Genomic DNA, 21,034 nt, shown 5'->3' on the forward strand with positions numbered 1-21,034 from the left:
CACTTCCCCAGGTAAATGGCGCACACGTACTCGACCGTCCACGTGATGTAAAAGAAAAGAGGACTCATCAGACGAGGCCACCTTCTTCCACTGCTCCAAGGTCCAGTTCCGATGCTCACGTGCCCATTATAAGCACTTATGACAGTGGACAGGGGTCATCATGGGCACTCTGACTGGTCTGTGGCTATGCAGCCCCATACGCAACAGGGTGCGATGCACTGTGTATTGTGACACATTCCTCCCATAACCATCATTAAAACTTTCTGAGACTTGTGACACAGTAGACCTTCTGTCAGTTCGGACCAGATGGGATAGCCTTCGTTGCCCTCGCGCATCGATGAGCCTTGGCCGTCCAACACCCTGTTGCTGGTTTGTGGTTTGTCCCTCCTCGGACCACTGTTGGTAGATACTCACCACTGCTGACTGGGAACACCCCACAAGCTTTGCCATTTGAGAGATGCTCTGACCCAGTCATCTGGCCATAACAATTTGGCCCTTGTCATAGTCAGTCAGGTCTTTGCTCCTGCCCATTTCTGCTGCATTCAACACGTTGACTACAATAACTGATTGTGCGCTTACCATCTAATCTACCTAGACCTTGACGTGGCCTTGTTAAGATGATGTTTAACATCATTCGCTTCACCTGTGAGTGGTTATAATGTTTTGGCTCATCAGTGTATACAAATATTGAGTAAAATAGTCAATTTGTAATCTGATTGAACTCTTTTTTTTTTATTAGGGCTTTTGATTTATTGTTTTAATTGAGTGTGTTTAATTATTTGAAAAATAACAGTGTTGGAAATTTTTGCAATAAATCATGGGGATTAGGAATTCACCTGACATTGGAGCAATTCAAGCTTGAAATATAACCTTGTTTGTTTGTTTTGTTTTGTTTTTTTTTGCAAATCCGGGGCAGTTGGAGTCAGTCAACACAGCCTCAGCTTAGGGGTGTACTGGCAACATGCCTCATCAAACCAATGAGAGCAGCAGAGATGGGGCACCAGAGAGCCAGCAGAAATGACATGCTATTGTGCGCAAATAAAGCTGTGCTGAGCCCAACAGAACGCAGGGATCACAGGACGTGTTTTTTAAACTGATTAATTAAACCTCACACCAAGTAATTAATTAGATTAAAATTTTTTATCAATTAACAGCCCAATTTTTATATATTTATATTTTATATCACAATGCAAAAATGCTCGGCACAAATAGGATTACCTTCTCCACGAAGGAACCATGAAATGCTGCCTTAGAATTTAGCCAAAAGATGGTATCTTAGAGGGCAGCATCATTATACAGCACCATTATGCTGCCTACCTTTTGGAAAAGCATTTCAGGAGTGTGCCTATTGTGCCTTAAAATGCTGCCTACTGTATATAGGCAGCTCACTAGATTTCAAAACAGAGCCAAGGACTTCAGTTCAGTGACTTTATTATCCACAATGTGGAAATTTCTCTTCGGCTTCACCATACACAATAAAAACATCAGCACATCACATAAAACAGCATAGAAAAAAACAAAAACAAAAATGATCCATTAAAAGTATACCCTCTGCAGGCATATTCAAATACCTACCCACATACACTATATTGCCAAAAGTATTCGCTCATCTGCCTTTAGACGCATATGAACTTAAGTGACATCCCATTCTTAATCCATAGGGTTTAATATGACGTCGACCCACCCTTTGCAGCTATAACAGCTTCAACTCTTCTGGGAAGGCTTTCCACAAGGTTTAGGAGTGTGTTTATGGGAATTTTTGACCATTCTTCCAGAAGCACATTTGTGAGGTCAGACACTGATGTTGGACGAGAAGGCCTGGCTCGCAGTCTTCACACTAATTCATGCCAAAGGTGCTCTATCGGGTTGAGGTCAGGACTCTGTGCAGGCCAGTCAAGTTCTTCCACACCAAACTCGCTCATCCATGTCTTTATGGACCTTGCTTTGTGCACTGGTGCGCAGTCATGTTGGAACAGGAAGGGGCCATCCCCAAACTGTTCCCACAAAGTTGGGAGCATGGAATTGTCCAAAATCTCTTGGTATGCTGAAGCATTCAGAGTTCCTTTCACTGGAACTAAGGGGCCAAGCCCAGCTCCTGAAAAACAACCCCACACCATAATCCCCCTCCACCAAACTTCACAGTTGGCACAATGCAGTCAGACAAGTACCGTTCTCCTGGCAACCGCCAAACCCAGACTCATGCATCAGATTGCCAGATGGAGAAGCGTGATTCGTCACTCCAGAGAACGCGTCTCCACTGCTCTAGAGTCCAGTGGTGGCGTGCTTTACACCACTGCATCCGACGCTTTGCATTGCACTTGGTGATGTATGGCTTGGATGCAGCTGCTCGGCCATGGAAACCCATTCCATGAAGCTCTCTACGCACTGTTCTTGAGCTAATCTGAAGGCCACATGAACTTTGGAGGTCTGTAGCGATTGACTCTGCAGAAAGTTGGCGACCTCTGCGCGCTATGTGCCTCAGCATCCGCTGACCCCGCTGTGTCATTTTACGTGGCCTACCACTTCGTGGCTGAGTTGCTGTCATTCCCAATCGCTTCCACTTTGTTATAATACCACTGACAGTTGACTGTGGAATATTTAGTAGTGAGGAAATTTTATGACTGGACTTGTTGCACAGGTGGCATCCTATCACAGTACCACGCTGGAATTCACTGAGCTCCTGAGAGCAGCCCATTCTTTCACAAATGTTTGTAGAAGCAGTCTGCATGCCTAGGTGCTTCATTTTATACACCTGTGGCCATGGAAGTGATTGAAACACCTGAATTAAATTATTTGGATGGGTGAGTGAATACTTTTGGCAATATAGTGTATTTACACTGCATTTGGCACAAATTACATCTGATACACATTCTTGAAAGCCCATGGTTGCCTAAAACTCCTCCCTGAGGGTAATAACTGAAAGTGACTGTGTAGAGGATGGTAAGATCCTCTATAATCACCAAACTTATATATATATAATGTGATTTGTAATTCAAATGTGTGCAATGGTTTAAAAAAAGTAATATAGAGTCCATATGGCTTAAACTTTTATATTCTGATACTTTATTTACAGAAGAAAAATTACATTGGATTACAAGAATTCCACAATTACAGTTGGGCTGATGGAGTGCTCCCTTTGGATTGTTGAAAATAAACGGGCAACATTCCACAATGTTCTATTGCATGGAGAGTATGGAGAGCCTGATGTCTATGAAACACAATGCTGAAATAATGAAAAACCTTTTGAGTTGTTTGGAGAAATGGTTTGGCCCATACCAAAGTGACAATGTTATGCTGAACATGAACAACATGGTATCAAGACTTCTTACTCAAACTTTGACTGGGGCATGCTTCTTAAGCGTATACCATTTCCATCTTTATTGCAACACTAAAATCGCACCTGCGGACCCCTGATCTATCATACATTCTTTTAAGCTTTTTCCTCCAGTGCTGACAAAATGGGCCAGGTTTCATCACTAAAACAAAGCTCATTTTATAGCTAACACCTGTGTGATACATCTGAGCCCCTCTTTGGAAAAGTGCTCATTCCTTTCTCTACAGTAGCTCTTGGTGATACATCAGTTATACAGAACATCTTTACATTGATTTTTGGAAAAACTGCCTATTTTGTTGTGGATGAACGCAACCTGTAATCTGTTATGTGTGACACTAACACAGAACCTTCAATGAATAACTTTTTTTCTCCATCTTTTAAAATGTTCCAAAGAAATAAGTATATTTATTTACACCGGTGCACTTGAATAGGTATTTCTCATATTTTCGTAAACCTATATTTCACTTCAGACTTGGAAACCCCCATGCTTGCTAGCAGGCACACCCACTCAGAAACAACATGCTCACGCCCAGACACAACCCACATACAGACAATGTCACGCACTTTCAACATTTTTTTACCAGAATGTCTCAACATGAAAGTATGTTACATACTATGTTCCTTTGATTCTGATGAAACAAGTGTCAAAAACAATTTGTATTTCATCAACAGACATATTCTCATCCACAAAAACACTTGTAATCTATGAGAAATTTGTCAAGTTAAAGGCCAAAGAGTTGGGCCTGCGTTAGTGCTCAATACCAGGACCACCCATGTACCCTACTCAGTTTGAGATCAAGAGTGACTGATCCTCTCTTGGCTGAGCATTCTGTAATTTATTGGACGTTTGGGTGAAAGAGATAGTGGTGAAAAGGCTAGAACATAAACACATTACAGTTACTCAAAACAACAACACACAGACAGCAAAAGAGGTGAGGGGTGCCCACGCATACAATTTTGACTGTGATATTACAAATTCTGTCTTTTTGCATTAAAAGCTAATGTATGTGTATGCGCAATCACACTGGAAAAGAGCAACGGCCGGATTTCAAAGAAAGAGTGTGAGAAAGAGCAGGGCAAAAAGACAGACAGAGAGAGAGAGAGAGAGAGAGAGAGAGAAAGGGAGAGAGAGAAAGAGTGGAGCTTACGGCGTAGACTCAACCTCTTTAAGTATCAAAGAGTCAGACGCAAAGCAAAAAAAAAAAAGAAAACAACAAAAAAACCAAACCAAAACAAACCAAAACAAACCAAAATAAAACAAAAAATAAAACCAAGCAAGAACAAGCACAAATAAACAGGAGCCTGTCTGTTGAGTGGCAACCTCCAAAGCATTTTTTCACAAAGCATTTATCATGTGGCCTCTTCTGATACCGTGTCAAGGAGCCTCAAACAAGGGATCTTACAATTGGTTGGCATGTTCTTGCTTGTGTTCTCATTATTTTGCTTGCTGTTGATCTCAGGGTGGCTCACTTTGCATGTTATTTTAGTGTACAGCAGGGCCCCCGTTATGCTTTGCTGTCCTCCTGCATCATGTGTAGGCTGTTGTCACCATGAACTTTGATCTCGATCGTGTCTGGCTTCAGCATCTCCTTGCCATTTTCCTCTTTAAGTGGCAATTTGCTGTGGGAAGGGAACAGAGGGGAGGTAAATGCTGTACCCACATTAGTACTCATTTAATTAAAATGTATATTTTCCATGTAAATCAATTAACAACTGGTGTAGGATATTGTGGGTCCATTGTGCTGTGCCGACTGGAGAGGAGACTTGAAATCAAAACTGACCCTCTTTACTTTCTTCCTGTCCCACTGACAAGATCTGCTAGACCACTATGAATTTCCATGCAGTCTGGTTTATACTGGTAAATGATATTTTGGTGCATGTCAGGATATCAGGTTCCCTATCTGTCACTCACTCGACGTTGGTGTCGATGTAGTGACACTAGGGGTCACTCTTGGGAGCCCGAGACACCTCTGGTCTTTGATAAAAGGCCAATGAAAATTGGCGAGTGGTATTTGCATGCCACTCCCCCGAACATACAGGTATAAAAGGAGCTGGTATGCAACCACTCATTCAGATTTTCTCTTCGGAGCCGAACGGTCATGCTCACTGAGCTGAATACTACTGTTCATTCACCTCTGCTGGATCTGACGGCGCATTTCAGCGGCTTCTCCCTCCTCTGCACTGGTGCACTGCAGAGAACGCCCCTGGGCACTTCGGCAGAAAAACTAGAGAGTATATTTTCTGAAAGAGCATTTTTCCCCTCTAAAAGAGTATATATTTCTCTAAAAGAGCACACACACGGAACGTCTTTTTAAAGACACGTCGTTTTAAAGATGCTTTTCCGATTGTGTGTTATTCCTGGTTGTGCTCGTTATCTCTCGCCTTCTAACGGTCACGATCACTGTCTTTCGTGTCTGGGCACTGCTCACATGGAGACAGCGTTCATGGATGGTCATGTTCTCATTGCGAGAATATGTCCATGGCAATGTTGCGGTCGCGGCTCACCTTCGTAAGAAAGCGAGCCACCCCAGAGGCTCCCGCCTCGGTCCTTTTATCCACAGGTTTGAGGCCAGCGCGGCTAGCACTGGGGGCGATTTGGGGACCCCAATGGGACCGCCTCTGCCGGGTATCCCTCTGCAGACCTCCCATTCCCCAGCACACGCGTCTGCCCTGATCGGGCTTCCGGATGAGTCCGCCGGTTCGTCTCACGGCGAGTTCGACCTCTTATTCGGAGCCCGCGAAAGTGATGAGCTCTCGAGCGCAGCATCTCCGAGCGACGGAGGTCACGGCGCGTCTCTCGGACAGACAATGGCCACACTAGTGGTCCAGGAGCGCCACCTTTGGCTCAACCTGGTCGAGATGGGTGAGGCCAACAAGACACGATTCCTTGCTGCCCCAATTTCCCAGGTGGGCCTATTCGACGACTCCGTCGAGGACTTTGCCCAGCAGTTCTCGATGGTAGAGCAGTAGATGGATGCTAGCCAGCATATCCTGCCCCGGTGCGGCTCAAGATCCCGCACCCCATCTACTCATCACCAAGGTCGTCCCCCTGCGGTGACTGCACCGGCTCCGCCGCAGCCCGCCCCTTCGGCCTGGCCCCGGCATGGAGCCCACCGCAGGAAGCAGACGCCACCCGTCTCGCGGCCGCCCAGAACCCGTGAAAGGCTTTAAAGCGCCCTTGAGACGGGCAACCCAGGGACAACGAAACCTGCTGCTCTGGAGCTGGTAAGCAGATCTTCATCTTTTTGTTACCTTTTGCATTTAATTGCGCTGCATGCCCAAGTGGCTGCAGTACTCAAGAGCTCAGCAAGAGTGGTTTCCTTGTTCCCTGGGTCACGTATCCGGTGTGTACGGCTGGCATCACGACCACCATCCACCACTCCATTTGGCAGGTTGGCGCTCCAGCGGCGGTCTCCAGCCCTGAGCACCCAGCTGTGGCACAAATCCGCCCCTGATGTGACAGTCTCCATGGGTCACGAGGACAGGCCTCTTCCTCCCCTGTCCCAGGCTGTTCCGGGGGTGGTCACAAGGAGCCAGGTAAGTGCTTTGATGTCCTTGGACTCAGCACGGCCAAAACGTGGTGTGGCACCTCGAGCTCCGCCCCACCGCGAGGCCCCACCTGCCGGTACATCCGATGACGTCATCCCTTTGGTCCCCCTTGCGTGGAACTTGGACGCATGGCTTGCGCCTTCCAGTCCGTCACGAGGGCTGGTCCGGACCGTCCGACTCGGCTGCACGATTCACTTCGCCGGGCATCCGCCCAGGTTCAGCGGTGTCCACTTCACCTTGGTGATAGATGAAAACGCTGCTACCTTGCGCGGAGATCGCTACCCTCCTACGGAAGGACGTGATAGAACCTGTCCCTCCAGCCGAGATGAAGAAAGGGTTTTACAGCCCCTACTTCATTGTACCGAAAAAAGGCGGTGGGTTGTGGCCAATCTTGGAAAGGAGTACTGAACCGGGCTTTACACAGACTCCCATTCAAGATGCTGAAGCAAAGACGCATTCTAGCGAGCGTCCGGCATCAAGATTGGTTCGCGGCGGTAGACCCGAAGGATGCGTACTTTCACGTGTTGATCCTTCCTCGACACAGACCCTTCCTGCGGTTCGCATTCGAGGGTCAGGCGTATCAGTACAAGTCCTCCCTTTCGGCCTGTCCCTGTCTCCTCGCGTCTTTACAAAGATCGCAGAGGCTGCCTTGCCCCGTTAAGGGAGGTGGGCATTCGCATTCTCAACTATCTCGACAACTGGCTAATCTTAGCTCACTCTCGAGACGTGTTATGCGCATATAGGGACCTGGTGCTCTCACACCTCGGCCGACTAGGGCTTTGGGTCAACTGGGAAAAGAGCAAGCTCCTCCCGGTTCAGAGCATCTCTTTTCTCGGTTTGGAGTTGGACTCAGTCTCCTTGACGGCGCACCTTACGAACGAGCGCGCCCAGTCGGTGCTGACCTGTTTGAAGGCGTTCAAACAGAAAACAGTGGTTCCACTGAAACTTTTTCAGAGGCTCCTGGGGCATATGGCATCCTCAGCGGTGGCCACCCTGCTCGGGTTGATGCATATGAGGCCGCTTCAGCACTGGCTCCAGACTCGAGTCCCGAGATGGCCATTACGTCGGTCTGTCACCGTCTTTTCAGCCCTTGGACCGACCTCTCGTTTCTACGAGCAGGTGTTCCCCTAGAACTGGTCTCCAGGCGCGTCGTGGTCATGACAGACGCCTCCAAAACGTCCGCAGCTGCGTTGGCACATCAACTGCCTTGAGTTACTGGCAATTCTGCTCGCCCTGCGGAGGTTCCGACTGTTGATCCAGGGCAAGCACGTGCTAGTTCGGACAGACAGCACGGCAGCGGTAGCATATTTCAACCGCCAAGGCGGTCTGCGCTCCCACTGTATGTCACAACTCACCCGCCATCTCCTCCAACGGAGTCAGCAGCACCTCAAGTCGCTGCAAGCCACTCACATCCCGGGCAACCTCAACACTTCGGTGGACGCGCCATCACAACAGGTTACCCTCAAGGGAGAGTGGAGACTCCACCTTCAGGTGGTCCAGCTGATTTGGAGTCTATTCGACAGGCACAGGTGCACCTGTTCGCCTCCCAAGAATCCTCCCCACTGCCCACTCTGGTACGCCCTGACCGAGGCCTTCCTCGGCATAGACGCGCTGGCACACAGCTGGTCCCCTGGCATTTGCAAATATGCATTTTCCCCCAGTGAGCCTGCTTGCACAGACCCTGTGCAAGGTCAGGGAGGACGAGGAGAAGGTCATCCTGGTAAGCACCCTACTGGCATGCCCAGACGTGATGCTCGGACCTCACGCTCCTCGCGACAGCTCCCCCCGGGCAAATTCCCCTGAGGAAGGACTATCTTTCTCAGGGAAGGGGCACCATCCAGCATCCGTGCCCAGAACTCTGGAACCTCCATGTCTGGCCCCTGGACAGGACGCGGAAGACCTATGCTTTCTCCCACCTGCGATGGTAGACACGTTCACTCAGGCTAGGGCTCCCTCTACAAGGTGCCTGTATGCCTTTAAGTGGCGTCTGTTCGCTAAGTGGTGTTCTTCCCGTTGGGAAGACCCCCAGAGATGCGCAGTCAGATCAGTGCTTTCCTTCCTGCAAGAGAGGTTGGAAGGGAGGCTGTCCCCTTCCACCTTGAAGGTGTACATTGCTGCCATAGCAGCACACCATGACGCAGTCGACGGTAAGTCCTTAGGGAAGCAAGATCTGATCATCAGGTTCCTAAGAGGCGACAGGAGGCTGAATCCCTCCAGGCCGCGCCTCGTTCCCTCATCGGACCTCTGTAGTTTTTCAGGGTCTACAGAGAGCCCCCTTTGAGCTTTGCAGTCAGCCAAGCTTAAGGCACTCTCCTTGAAGACTGCCCTCCTGACTGCGCTCACTTCCATCAAGAGGGTAGGTGACCTGCAAGCGTTCTCTGTCAGCGAAACATGCCTGGAGTTCGGTCTGGGCTATTCTCACGTGATCCTGAGACCCCGACCGGGCTATGTGCCCAAGGTTCCCACCACTCCTTTTAGGGACCAGGTGGTGAACCTGCAAGCGCTGCCCCAGGAGGAGGCAGACCCAGCCCTGTCGTTGCTGTGTCCAGTGCGCGCTTTACGCATCTATTTGGATCGCACGCAGAACTTTAGAGTCTCTGAGCAGCTCTTTGTCTGCTTTGGTGCACATTGGAAAGGAAGCGCTGTCTCCAAGCAGAGGATCGCCCACTGGCTCATTGACGCCATAACTATGGCATATCTCGCCCAAAACATGCCGCCCCCGGTAGGGCTACGAGCCCATTCTACCCATGGTGTAGCGGCTTCTTGGGCCCTGGCCAGAGGTGCCTCTCTAACAGACATTTGCAGAGCAGCGGGCTGAGCAACACCCAACACCTTTGCAAGGTTCTACAACCTCCGGGTGGGACCGGTTTCATCCCAGGTAGTGGCACGCAACACAAGCGGATAAGCCCGGGACAGCCGGCTGGGTGTATCGCTTGCACATAGCGCCTTCCACCTCCTTTTGAGCTGAAGACGTGCGCTGTTAATTCCCAGTAGTGTTCACAAAAGTTGTTCCCTGGTTGACTTCCTCCGAGTCCTGTGGCAGTCAAGTTTTCGGAGAGACTCGCTGCCGGCCCAGTACACGCACTAACTAAGAGCCCGGTTCTGGGGTAGGTGCTCCGCATGTGGCAGTTCCCTGTAAGGCTAACCCCATGCGATCTATATCTTCCACTAATTCGTTTCCCTGCTGGCAAACTGCGTCTTCCTTGGGCAGAGCCCCTCTGCCCCAGTCTCCATGTTGTAGTAACTCCTCCCCCATTGGGCAGGATCTACCTTGAAGGCTCTCCACATGGTTGGAAAGACCATGTGATGTATTCTTCCACTTAAATTTCCCCGGCGAGGTGTGGTCTCCGCGGTGTCCTCCCCTTGGGACACTCATAACTGTGTTGGGGGAGGTTACGTGTCGACCTGGTGTGCCGCCAGTTCACGTAACACAGTTCAGCCTTGTGGCGTTTTGTATAGGGACCCCTAGTGTCACTACATCGACACCAACGCTCCCAAGAGTGACCCCTAGTGTCACTACATCGACACCAACGTCTCGTTCCCTCCATCAGGGAACGGAGGTTACAGCAGTAACCATGACGTTTCCCACAGTCATGGAAAAAACTTTAAATATCAAGGAAATTTTAAATAAGGATTTCCAGGCGTGGAAAAGTCAGGAAATTAGTTAAATCTTTAAAAAGTCATGGAAATTTCTATAGTGAATATATTTTATTCTAGTTATGCTGTGCTCTAAAATGTTTCATTGGCTAAAAATTTATATTTTTGAGCGCAAGCTCTATAAAAGGATTTTTGGTAACACTTTACAATAACTTTCATTAATAAATCAATTACAAACATTATTTAATGCTTGACAGGTCATTAGTTAATGTGTATTCAGATACAGCCATAGAAATATGAAATAATGTGCTTGTTAACGTTTGCTAATTTAACTAACATTAACTAATAATCTCTTAAGCATTATGCAATGTAAATTCAAATAATTACAAATGTTATTAAGCTTTCATTCATATATGTCTTGCACATTTTAACATCTGCAAATGTTTTTTTTTTTGTTTTTTTTTTTTTTTTACAAATGCTATATATAATGATTAACATTTATTATTGTACATTTGAATGCTTACAAATTTAATTAAACTTTTTCAGAAATTATAAAAAAAATTACTACTTCATTCACGATTCATGTTTACAGATTATTTATCAATGTCTAGCTAATTAGTAACCAATGTCTATAAAAGCCATACATTTACTGTTTGTTTGTTGATGTATGTAAGAATGTTTTTACTATTTACACATTTTTACAAATAATTTATTAATTATATTATATTTTTGCAGTACCCACTCTAAATTTGAAACTATTAATAACATTGCAAATGTTAATAAAGGTTTACTAATGATTATTTAGTACCTTTATGTGCATTGAACTTTGAGCTACTGTAACAAAGTTTGTGTAAGGGATGGTTTGTTAAGTTTAGTTGTATGCTTGATACAGACCTCACCAACACCACATAATAACAAGAACAGCCTACACTGAGAGAGAGAGAAGGCATTTAATTACACCGTATAACAATTTTTGTTTTTTTTGTTTTTTGGTTCCTGGGTAGTAAGTGATATTTCCTAATTGCTTATGCCTCAGAAGTATAGAAAATGGCTATTATTCCCCAAAAACTTTGCTTTTGTGTCCAGGACAGTGATATTTTGAAATGTACCTATTTTCCAGAACATACCAGATAGATTCAGTGCCGAGTAAACTTGGAGTAACTTATAGAACTTTCTAGAACTTTCCAGTAATATAAATAGTAGTATAAATACAGGGGCCTTAAGCCCACCAGTTCAGTTTTGTTCCAGCTGCCTAAGTGGATACATATCAAGACCTTGCTGGACGCCTTTAAGTATGATGAGTACGGCTGGGAGGTCATAGGAGACTTCAAAATGGTGGCATTCCTGATGGGTCTCCAAGGCGATTTTACCAAGTTTCCCTGCTGTCTTTACCTTTGGGACAGCAGGGACACCAAGGCGCACTATCACTGGCGAGACTGGCCACAGCGGACCGAGTTCTCTGTGGGGAGGAACAACGTCAAGTGGGAGCCACTGTTGGACCCCTGGAAGGTGCTGATGCCACCACTACACATCAAATTGGGCCTTATGAAACTATTTGTCAGAGCTCTAGATAAGGAGTCAGCAGCCTTCATGTACCTTCAAGACTTCTTCCCTAAGCTGTCTGAGGCAAAGGTCAAAGCCGGTGTCTTCGTCGGACCACAGATAAAGAAGATCCTGGAGTGCAATGAATTCCCCAAGAAGCTCACTAGTAAGGAGAAAGTGGCTTGGAATAGCTTTGTGGCAGTGGGCTTCCTGGGCAATCACAAGGCCGAAAACTATGTGGAGCTGGTTGAGACTCTGGTGAAGAACTACGGCACAGTGGGCTGTAGGATGTCTCTCAGAGTCCATATCCTTCATGCTCATCTTGATAAATTCAAGGAGAACATGGGAGCGTACTCGGAGGAGCAAGGCGAGTGCTTCCACCAGGATATACTGGACTTTGAATGCCGCGACCAAGGACAGTATAACGAGAACATGATGGGAGACTACATTTGGGGGCTGATTCGTGAAAGTGATTTACAGTATAATCGTAAATCTCGAAAAACTACTCACTTCTAAATCTTTTGTAGTCATTTTTGTATTACTTTAGTATAAATACATATTAATTTATGTTGTTATGTTGTTTTTTTCTGACTTTATGTGAATGAAAAGACACAAATTTGCCCGTTTTCTCATTGGAAATAAGTAAATTTCAAAATATCACTGTCCTGGTCACAAAAGCAAAGTTTGTGGGATATAATAGCCATTTTCTATACTTTTGAGGCATAAGCAATTAGGAAATAACACTTACTACCCAGGAACAAAAACTGTGTTACATAGCGTTATGTTTGTTAATGGTTTATTAATGAAAGTTATTATAAAGTGTTACCATATTTATAAAAATCTTTATATAGTAATCAGAACGACTGGAAAAATCATGGAAAAATCATGGAAATATCATGGAAATATGGAAATTATTTGGTAAAATGTTGTAGGAACCCTGGCATACCCATGCAAAAACAGTGTGACCTTATTGTAATTTATTCATTGGTGTGCGTTATTTGAAAAAAATAAAAATAAATCTTTAATAAAATATAAACTTGTTCCACCACTAAAACGACTTTGCCACCAATCCCTCTTACTTTTCAACTCCTCCCCCCCAACCATCACACAGAGACCTTGTTTCACAATCCAATCAATTCCTGATGGGTCAGGTCCCGCCCTCCACTTTTTTATCATTGAATATCCTGTTTGACTCAGAAATATGTCCTCTTATGCAAGTAAAATGGGTTGCAAATCACACTAGGTTTATAAATTGTGTTCTGAGAGTGTTTTTCTTTCCCTCCTGAGAAAACATAGTCTGCAAAAGTGCCAGTGACAGCTCCACTGCATCTGTCTGTGCGTTTTCTCAAGTCCCCTGAGTGGCTCTTCATCATACAGCATGCCATTAGAAAGGAAACAGCCTCTGTTCCCTGAGATCATCATTATCACTACTTTAAAGATTATTAAGAGTCTCGGCTGGGGCCACTGGGAAGGTATGGGGAGCATATCGGATACTGGCTATGCCATAGTCTGTGTGTTAGAACATCAAAAGAGTCTCATGAAACCATGCTGCTGGTTATTGTAGCTAAAGGCAATCTTGGCCATAATCTCTTTGAACTCTGAGCCAAGGAAACCTGACAGGATTTAAATTTTTGCAGCTGGGAAAGACCCACAATGGTCATGCATAACTAAACATCAGTCTCCCGGCAAGCCAAGGTACAAAGTCTAAACAGGAACTAATTCAGGAACTGTCAAGGCAAAAACAAGGGACAAAATAAGTAGAGCATTAGATAGCAAAACAAATAATAAACCTCGGATTGCGTCAGTCAAATTAGTATATAGAGTGCCTTAAACAATAATTTGACACACATACAAACACTCTGTAAATAAATAACTCTCTTCTGTTGAACTGTTGCACAGTTACACCTGTGTCAATAACTGACAACAACTGATTTTGCACTTGTACTAGCCCCTAGCACAATATTCTTATTTTTTTTTTTTACTGTTCATTTTATTACTATGTTTACAGTTTTTGCTACCAAAGAGACCATCTCTATGACCAGTAGCACCACCACAAATATAACCATTTATGGGTGCACAGAATCACTGTCACTTACATTTTTGGCCACTCTTGTACTGTAGTGTGCCTTGCCACTCTGCACATTCTTACAAGAAACATACACTGTTTAGAGTGTGCATGTTTTCAGAGTATGTTTATGTAAGTTTCCTTGTCCTGTCTGTAATTTGCATTTAGCAAAAACTAAATGAAAACATTTTTGTTAACTAAAATAAAAATAAAAACATTATTGGAAAAATTGAAACTAAACTAAAATATATTATCATGACTTGAAACGAGTAAAAAATACAATGAACACAAAATAATATATATATATATATATATATATATATATATATATATATATATATATTAAACACCATTAAACAATTTTTTAATATTATGAGTTGAATTAACTTTAGCAACCATAAAATACAAAAATGAAAAAAATAAAATAAAATAAAATAAAATAAAATGAAGAAAAAAAAAATAGAAAACATAAAAAAATAAAAAAATAAACTTGTTGAAAACTAATGAAAACGAAACTAAATTGGAATGACAAATTAAAATAAAATACTGTAGATTAAAAACTAAATGTAAAAATTCTAAACCATAATAATCCTGCTAGTCCTACATCTCTTAATTAGTTTGTAACTTTCTGGCCAACTTAGGGACTTTGTGTTGTGGCACTTTTTATGTTACTCTTTCCTTATGATGAATCACTTGTGTTGTGTCATTCCCCTTTAATAAATCACTCTGGATCAAAGTATCTGCTCAATGAATACTTGCAAATGCAAATAACAATGCTAACTGAAGGGATACTCACAGGTAGGCAGCCTTGCCCTCCTCTAGCTCTTTGCTCTTGCTGCTTGTGGCGGTCTTTTTGCTGCAGAGCTTGCGGGTGATGTACATGAGCAGACCGCACTGGCGCAGAAAGAAGCAGCTGACGTCCACTAGAACAAGCAGCAGCAGCAGGCCAGCTAATCCCAGCCCCACCACTGCACCCAGACCCAGGCCGCTGAACAGTGAATCTGCTGAGACAGGATGCACACATAACCATCACTGATGGGCCCTTGACACTGCATATGCTCATTTATGAGGCCCTTTATTGAGGACATGTCTTAAAGGAATAGCTCAACCAAAAATGATAATTATCTCATGATTTACTCACCCTTATGCTGTCTCAAACTTCTTTCTTCTGCGGAATTTATTTTTATTTTATTTTTATTTACTTTTTAATTTTTTGCAATTTATATAAGGTGTTTTTTCAATAAAATGCAAGTCAATGGTGTCCAAAACTATTAAAAAAGAAGTTACATTTTGTAACTGCCTTTATGTCATTTTTGGACCCCATTGACTTGCATTGTACGGACAAAACATCATACAGTATTTCCTTCATATATCCATCTATGTTTGTGTTCCACAGCAGAGAGTTAGTCATACAAGTTTGAGATGGCATAAGGGTGAGTAAATGATGAGATAATTATCATTTTTGAGTGAACTATCCCTTTAAACTGTTTTTGTTCAACAGGGTATATTGCACTTAGAATATACTGAAAATGGGGGATAATGTTAGCAGCACTGAACTTTAGTTTTATTGTTTGCACATCTATTAGATTTGATTGAAAGGGCAAGCTGAAGGACATAGTGAATATCATAATCAATATTGACATTTTTAGTATAATTATTTTAGACTACATATAAGGGATACCAGAACAGACTGAACACAGTAGCATGCCTTAAATGGATACTTAAATATAAGTCCTAATTTACTAATATCCACTTTCTTCAGATTGGAAGCATAAAATTAATTATAAACCTCACTTTTAGGTGAACCAATAAATACACAAAGAACCACCTAAGGCTCTAATTAATGGGAAAACTCTTTAAAGCAAAAGTTCTGTTCTTTGAGATAGATGCCCTGAATAATTGAATTTAGTCCATGTTTTGTGATTGTCGAAATCCTTTGTTTGTCAGAACATTTTAAATGATCAAGAGTAAAATGGCGACATTTAAAGAAAACCAATTCAAGCATTCATGAAAGACGACTTGCTGCTTTTTAACAATGCAGGTTTAGTTTGCATTAAGAACTTTAAGGTGATGCAACTTTGGTGACTTTGTTTCAACTTCCATGGCTGAGACTTTGTATGGGGAAATGAGGTTGTCTGGAAGCCATTCAGAAAGAAACATCCATTTTGAAGGAACATTCTGGGCAATAGCGTTGCCCTAAACACATCAATCACAAATGCTGTTGAATGTGGCACAGCCATTAGCAAAGCATCCCAGGAAATGTGGTTTTATCTGGATGTGGTGAGAGGAGATCAGAGTGGGAGAAAAAGACACATGTTAGATGGGAGGAAGGACAGGTATACTAAACTGAAGAGTCATTTGAGCAATTCAGTACCTTTTAGATTTACAAATGCCAAGTCCACACTGAAAAGTTTTAAGAGTGGCAGCTGCATTTAAAAAAGGGAGTGAATCCCCTAAATTATCATTTTGTGTGTGTACTGAATACAGAAGTCTGTCTTGAACCTTTTATGGTTGACACAGTGATAACCATAGCAACATGTTGGCAACTCGTGGCAGTAAACAAGAAACATGGACAAAAATACCTATACCTGTTTGATGTTTATTATTTTTGACCAAAGTAATATTAGCATCAGGAGATGCACTATCACCAAGCAATTTTTTAATAAACTGACAATAACAAGGGTGCTGTGTTTTGTTTATATCTATCCATCATAAACTTGCTGGAGAGAAAGGAGTTCAAAATGTAAAAATATAAATAAATACAATAAAAAAACATTCACCACTTTGTGAATCTAACATTATTACTGTTTTGCTCTACTTTGTAAAGACTAGAAATACATTTTAATTTATATGAAAATGTTTCTCCTCAGGTTTATACTGTTATCATAATACAAAATAATATATACTGCAGACGTCTTTATAATATCACTTAAAATTTTCCTTCATTATATACTGGTCTTTACACAAGAAAATATATATCTGCCTTTACACAAGGGATCATCATATTTGGGGGTCCTTGACATCAAAAGTTTGAAAACTGCTGCCCTAAACCCCTCTTAAACAAAGCAAACAGACTTAAGTTGGGACGTTAAGTTCACACTAAGGACTTAGTAACTAATAGTTTGTAACTAAGTCAGTGCTTAATTTGGTTGCACCACCTGTTCTTAAGGCAACACTTAGCTAGTAGGTCATAAGCTCTCCGCACAGTAACGCGTAGTCGCATAATATGATATTTACCTGTACTGATCCAAAAAGTAGCCTTCAAAATTTGAACACAGAAGTGTTAAAAAGCCGTGCATTTTAGTCTTATCTTGTTACTGTTCATGTTCCAACCTTGTTTCCTGACATAACTGTTAGCTGTAATAAATTATATCCCCATTGACATACGATACGTAATAAAAGTTGATTTAATAAATAGTATATTGAGCCTATTTAAATAACAGTATTCAGGAACTGTATCTAAAATTAGAATGAGCTTTATTGGCAAATATGCTTACACATACAAGGAATTTGTCTTGGTGACAGAAGCTTCCAGTGCACAACAATACAAAAACAAGACAGAGTTAACAATAAAAAATAGAATAAAAATAAAAAGTGAATAGAAAATATAAGTATATATAGAAATACACAATTTAAAAAAAAAAAAAAAAAAAATATATATATATATATATATATATATATATATATATATATATATATATATACAGGTGCATCTCAATAAATTAGAATGTCGTGGAAAAGTTCATTTATTTCAGTAATTCAATTCAAATTGTGAAACTCGTGTATTAAATAAATTCAATGCACACAGACTGAAGTAGTTTAAGTCTTTGGTTCTTTTAATTGTGACGATTTTGGCTCACATTTAACAAAAACCCACCAATTCACTATCTCAAAAAATTAGAATACATCATAAGACCAATAAAAAAAAAAACATTTTTAGTGAATTGTTGGCCTTCTGGAAAGTATGTTCATTTACTGTATATGTACTCAATACTTGGTAGGGGCTCCTTTTGCTTTAATTACTACCTCAATTCGGCGTGGCATGGAGGTGACCAGTTTGTGGCACTGCTGAGGTGGTATGGAAGCCCAGGTTTCTTTGACAGTGGCCTTCAGCTCATCTGCATTTTTTGGTCTCTTGTTTCTCATTTTCCTCTTGACAATACCCCATAGATTCTCTATGGGGTTCAGGTCTGGTGAGTTTGCTGGCCAGTCAAGCACACCAACACCATGGTCATTTAACCAACTTTTGGTGCTTTTGGCAGTGTGGGCAGGTGCCAAATCCTGCTGGAAAATGAAATCAGCATCTTTAAAAAGCTGGTCAGCAGAAGGAAGCATGAAGTGCTCCAAAATTTCTTGGTAAATGGGTGCAGTGACTTTGGTTTTCAAAAAACACAATGGACCAACACCAGCAGATGACATTGCACCCCAAATCATCACAGACTGTGGAAACTTAACACTGGACTTCAAGCAACTTGGGCTATGAGCTTCTCCACCCTTCCTCCAGACTCTAGGACCTTAGTTTCCAAATGAAATACAAAACTTGCTCTCATCTGAAAAGAGGACTTTGGAACACTGAGCAACAGTCCAGTTCTTCTTCTCCTTAGCCCAGGTAAGACGCCTCTGATGTTGTCTGTGGTTCAGGAGTGGCTTAACAAGAGGAATACGACAACTGTAGCCAAATTCCTTGACATGTCTGTGTGTGGTGGCTCTTGATGCCTTGACCCCAGCCTCAGTCCATTCCTTGTGAAGTTCACCCAAATTCTTGAATCGATTTTGCTTGACAATCATAAGGCTGCGGTTCTCTCGGTTGGTTGTGCATCTTTTTCTTCCACACTTTTTCCTTCCACTCAACTTTCTGTTAACATCCTTGGATACAGCACTCTGTGAACAGCCAGCTTCTTTGGCAATGAATGTTTGTGGCTTACCCTCCTTGTGAAGGGTGTCAATGATTGTTCTCTGGACAACTGTCAGATCAGCAGTCTTCCCCATGATTGTGTAGCCTAGTGAACCAAACTGAGAGACCATTTTGAAGGCTCAGGAAACATTTGCAGGTGTTTTGAGTTGATTAGTTGATTGGCATGTCACCATATTCTAATTTTTTGAGATAGTGAATTGATGGGTTTTTGTTAAATGTGAGCCAAAATCATCACAATTAAAAGAACCAAAGACTTAAACTACTTCAGTCTGTGTGCATTGAATTTATTTAATACACGAGTTTCACAATTTGAGTTGAATTACTGAAATAAATGAACTTTTCCACGACATTCTAATTTATTGAGATGCATATATATATATATATATTTTAAATTGTGTATTTCTATATATACTTATACACTTACACACACACACACACACACACACACACACACACACATGTCCAGAAGGCAACATTTCAAAAAGGTAGTGGGCTGGGTGAGTGGGGTCCAGAGTGATTTTTCCAGCCCTTTTCCTCACTCTGGAAGTGTACAGTTCTTGAAGGGAGGGCAGGGGGCAACCAATAGTCCTCTCAGCACTGTGAACTGTCCTTTCTAGTCTTCTGATGTCCGATTTCGTAGCTGCACCAAACCAGACAGTTACTGAAGTGCAGAGGACAGACTCAATGACCGCTGAGTAGAACTGTATCAGCAGCGCCTGTGGCAGGTTAAACTTCCTCAGCTGGTGAAGGAAGCACAACCTCTGCTGGACCTTTTTCACAATGGAGTCAATGTGGGTGTCCCACTTCAGGTTCTGTGAGATGGTAGTGCCCAGGAACCTGAATGACTCCACCGCTGCCACAGTGCTGTTTAGAATGGTGAGCGGGGTCAGTGTTGGGGTGTTCACAAAGTCCACAATTATCTACACTGTTTTGAGTGTGTTCAGCTCCAGGTTATTTTGACTGCACCAATGAGTGCATAAGGGGAAATAAATAAATACTTATACAACAGGCTGGAAAAATGGACAGTTATTCATTTTAATATCCTATATATTTTGTGTGTTGAAATTTGACACCAGGTGACACACACCAGAAAGTACACCGTTAGATCGGTTTCATTCTGATGAGTCACTAAGAAGTACATTTTTTACATAATGTTCTCTTTTGTAAATGTAAACGAGTGTAAATATCAATGTCATGTCTAAAGGATTGAAGTCTGTCACACAAAACATGAGCTTACTGATGTAATTCAAACAGTTACTCCTGGTCTGAGGCTTCCAAAAATATTTAGTTTATATGTAGGCTATGTTTAATTGTGTAATGCTCAAATATTTAGTAGTGCATAAATGGTGAATAAATATTAATTTATGCAACAACTAGGCTAAGTTGTAACTTACGTAAAGCTGGTGCAACCGGCCCCAGGAGAATCATCTCAGACGAACTGTCAGTGACCAAAACAGATCAATGTAGAAACAACTAGTTGTTTAGATTGGTTTCATACAAACTAAACAGATTTATTTGTTGCATGCGGTTGTCCCTACTACTACTTAGTACTAAGCACTCAAAAGAGAAGTGACAACCGTATTTAGCTGCAGTGTGCACGTAGCCAATGTGATTTATAACAATAATTATAAATAATCATATTTACATCCACCTCAACAAAACTTCAGAACTTTGGTTGTTGTTCAATGCTAATGGGTCTATTAACCATTTTATAATGGCGCTATGCAACACTACATTATGATACATGCTCAAAGACCTCAGATTTATAGTAAGACCTATGGTTTTCCTTGTGACACATGGAACACAAGGCCATCTCCACTGTTACTTATCAGCCAATTTATCTGTTTTTCGGCAATCTGCTCTTCCTGGGAACTTTGTCTCGGGCTCCTGTAACTGACTTGTTGATGATTTATAACGTCATTAGAAGCTCAATGTAGCATCTTGTTAATGTCACTTATCCTGAATTTCACAAATGGACATGATCCATCCGCATCGGAGTTCAACGCACTCAATTAATTAGGTCTGAGCAGTG

At 42.5% G+C, this 21,034-nt stretch overlaps 1 protein-coding gene across 3 annotated transcripts in view; it reads right to left on the reverse strand.

The window, feature by feature from the left end:
- Window positions 1–3,051: 3,051 nt before the first annotated feature.
- The window catches only part of ncam2 (neural cell adhesion molecule 2), a 377,130-nt gene continuing 359,147 nt past the window's right edge, over window positions 3,052–21,034 (reverse strand). For 2 of the 3 annotated variants that reach the window (XM_051709408.1, XM_051709406.1), the window contains 2 exons: window positions 14,884–15,091; window positions 3,052–4,954 (listed from right to left, as the gene is read on the reverse strand). In XM_051709408.1, the coding sequence (XP_051565368.1) occupies window positions 4,840–4,954; window positions 14,884–15,091 (323 nt within the window). In that variant the 3' untranslated portion in view covers window positions 3,052–4,839. The remainder of the gene's footprint in view (window positions 4,955–14,883; window positions 15,092–21,034) is intronic. The other variant, XM_051709407.1, reaches the window with a different exon arrangement.

Source organism: Myxocyprinus asiaticus, chromosome 10 (assembly GCF_019703515.2).
Source record: "Myxocyprinus asiaticus isolate MX2 ecotype Aquarium Trade chromosome 10, UBuf_Myxa_2, whole genome shotgun sequence".
Lineage (NCBI taxonomy): Eukaryota > Metazoa > Chordata > Actinopteri > Cypriniformes > Catostomidae > Myxocyprinus > Myxocyprinus asiaticus.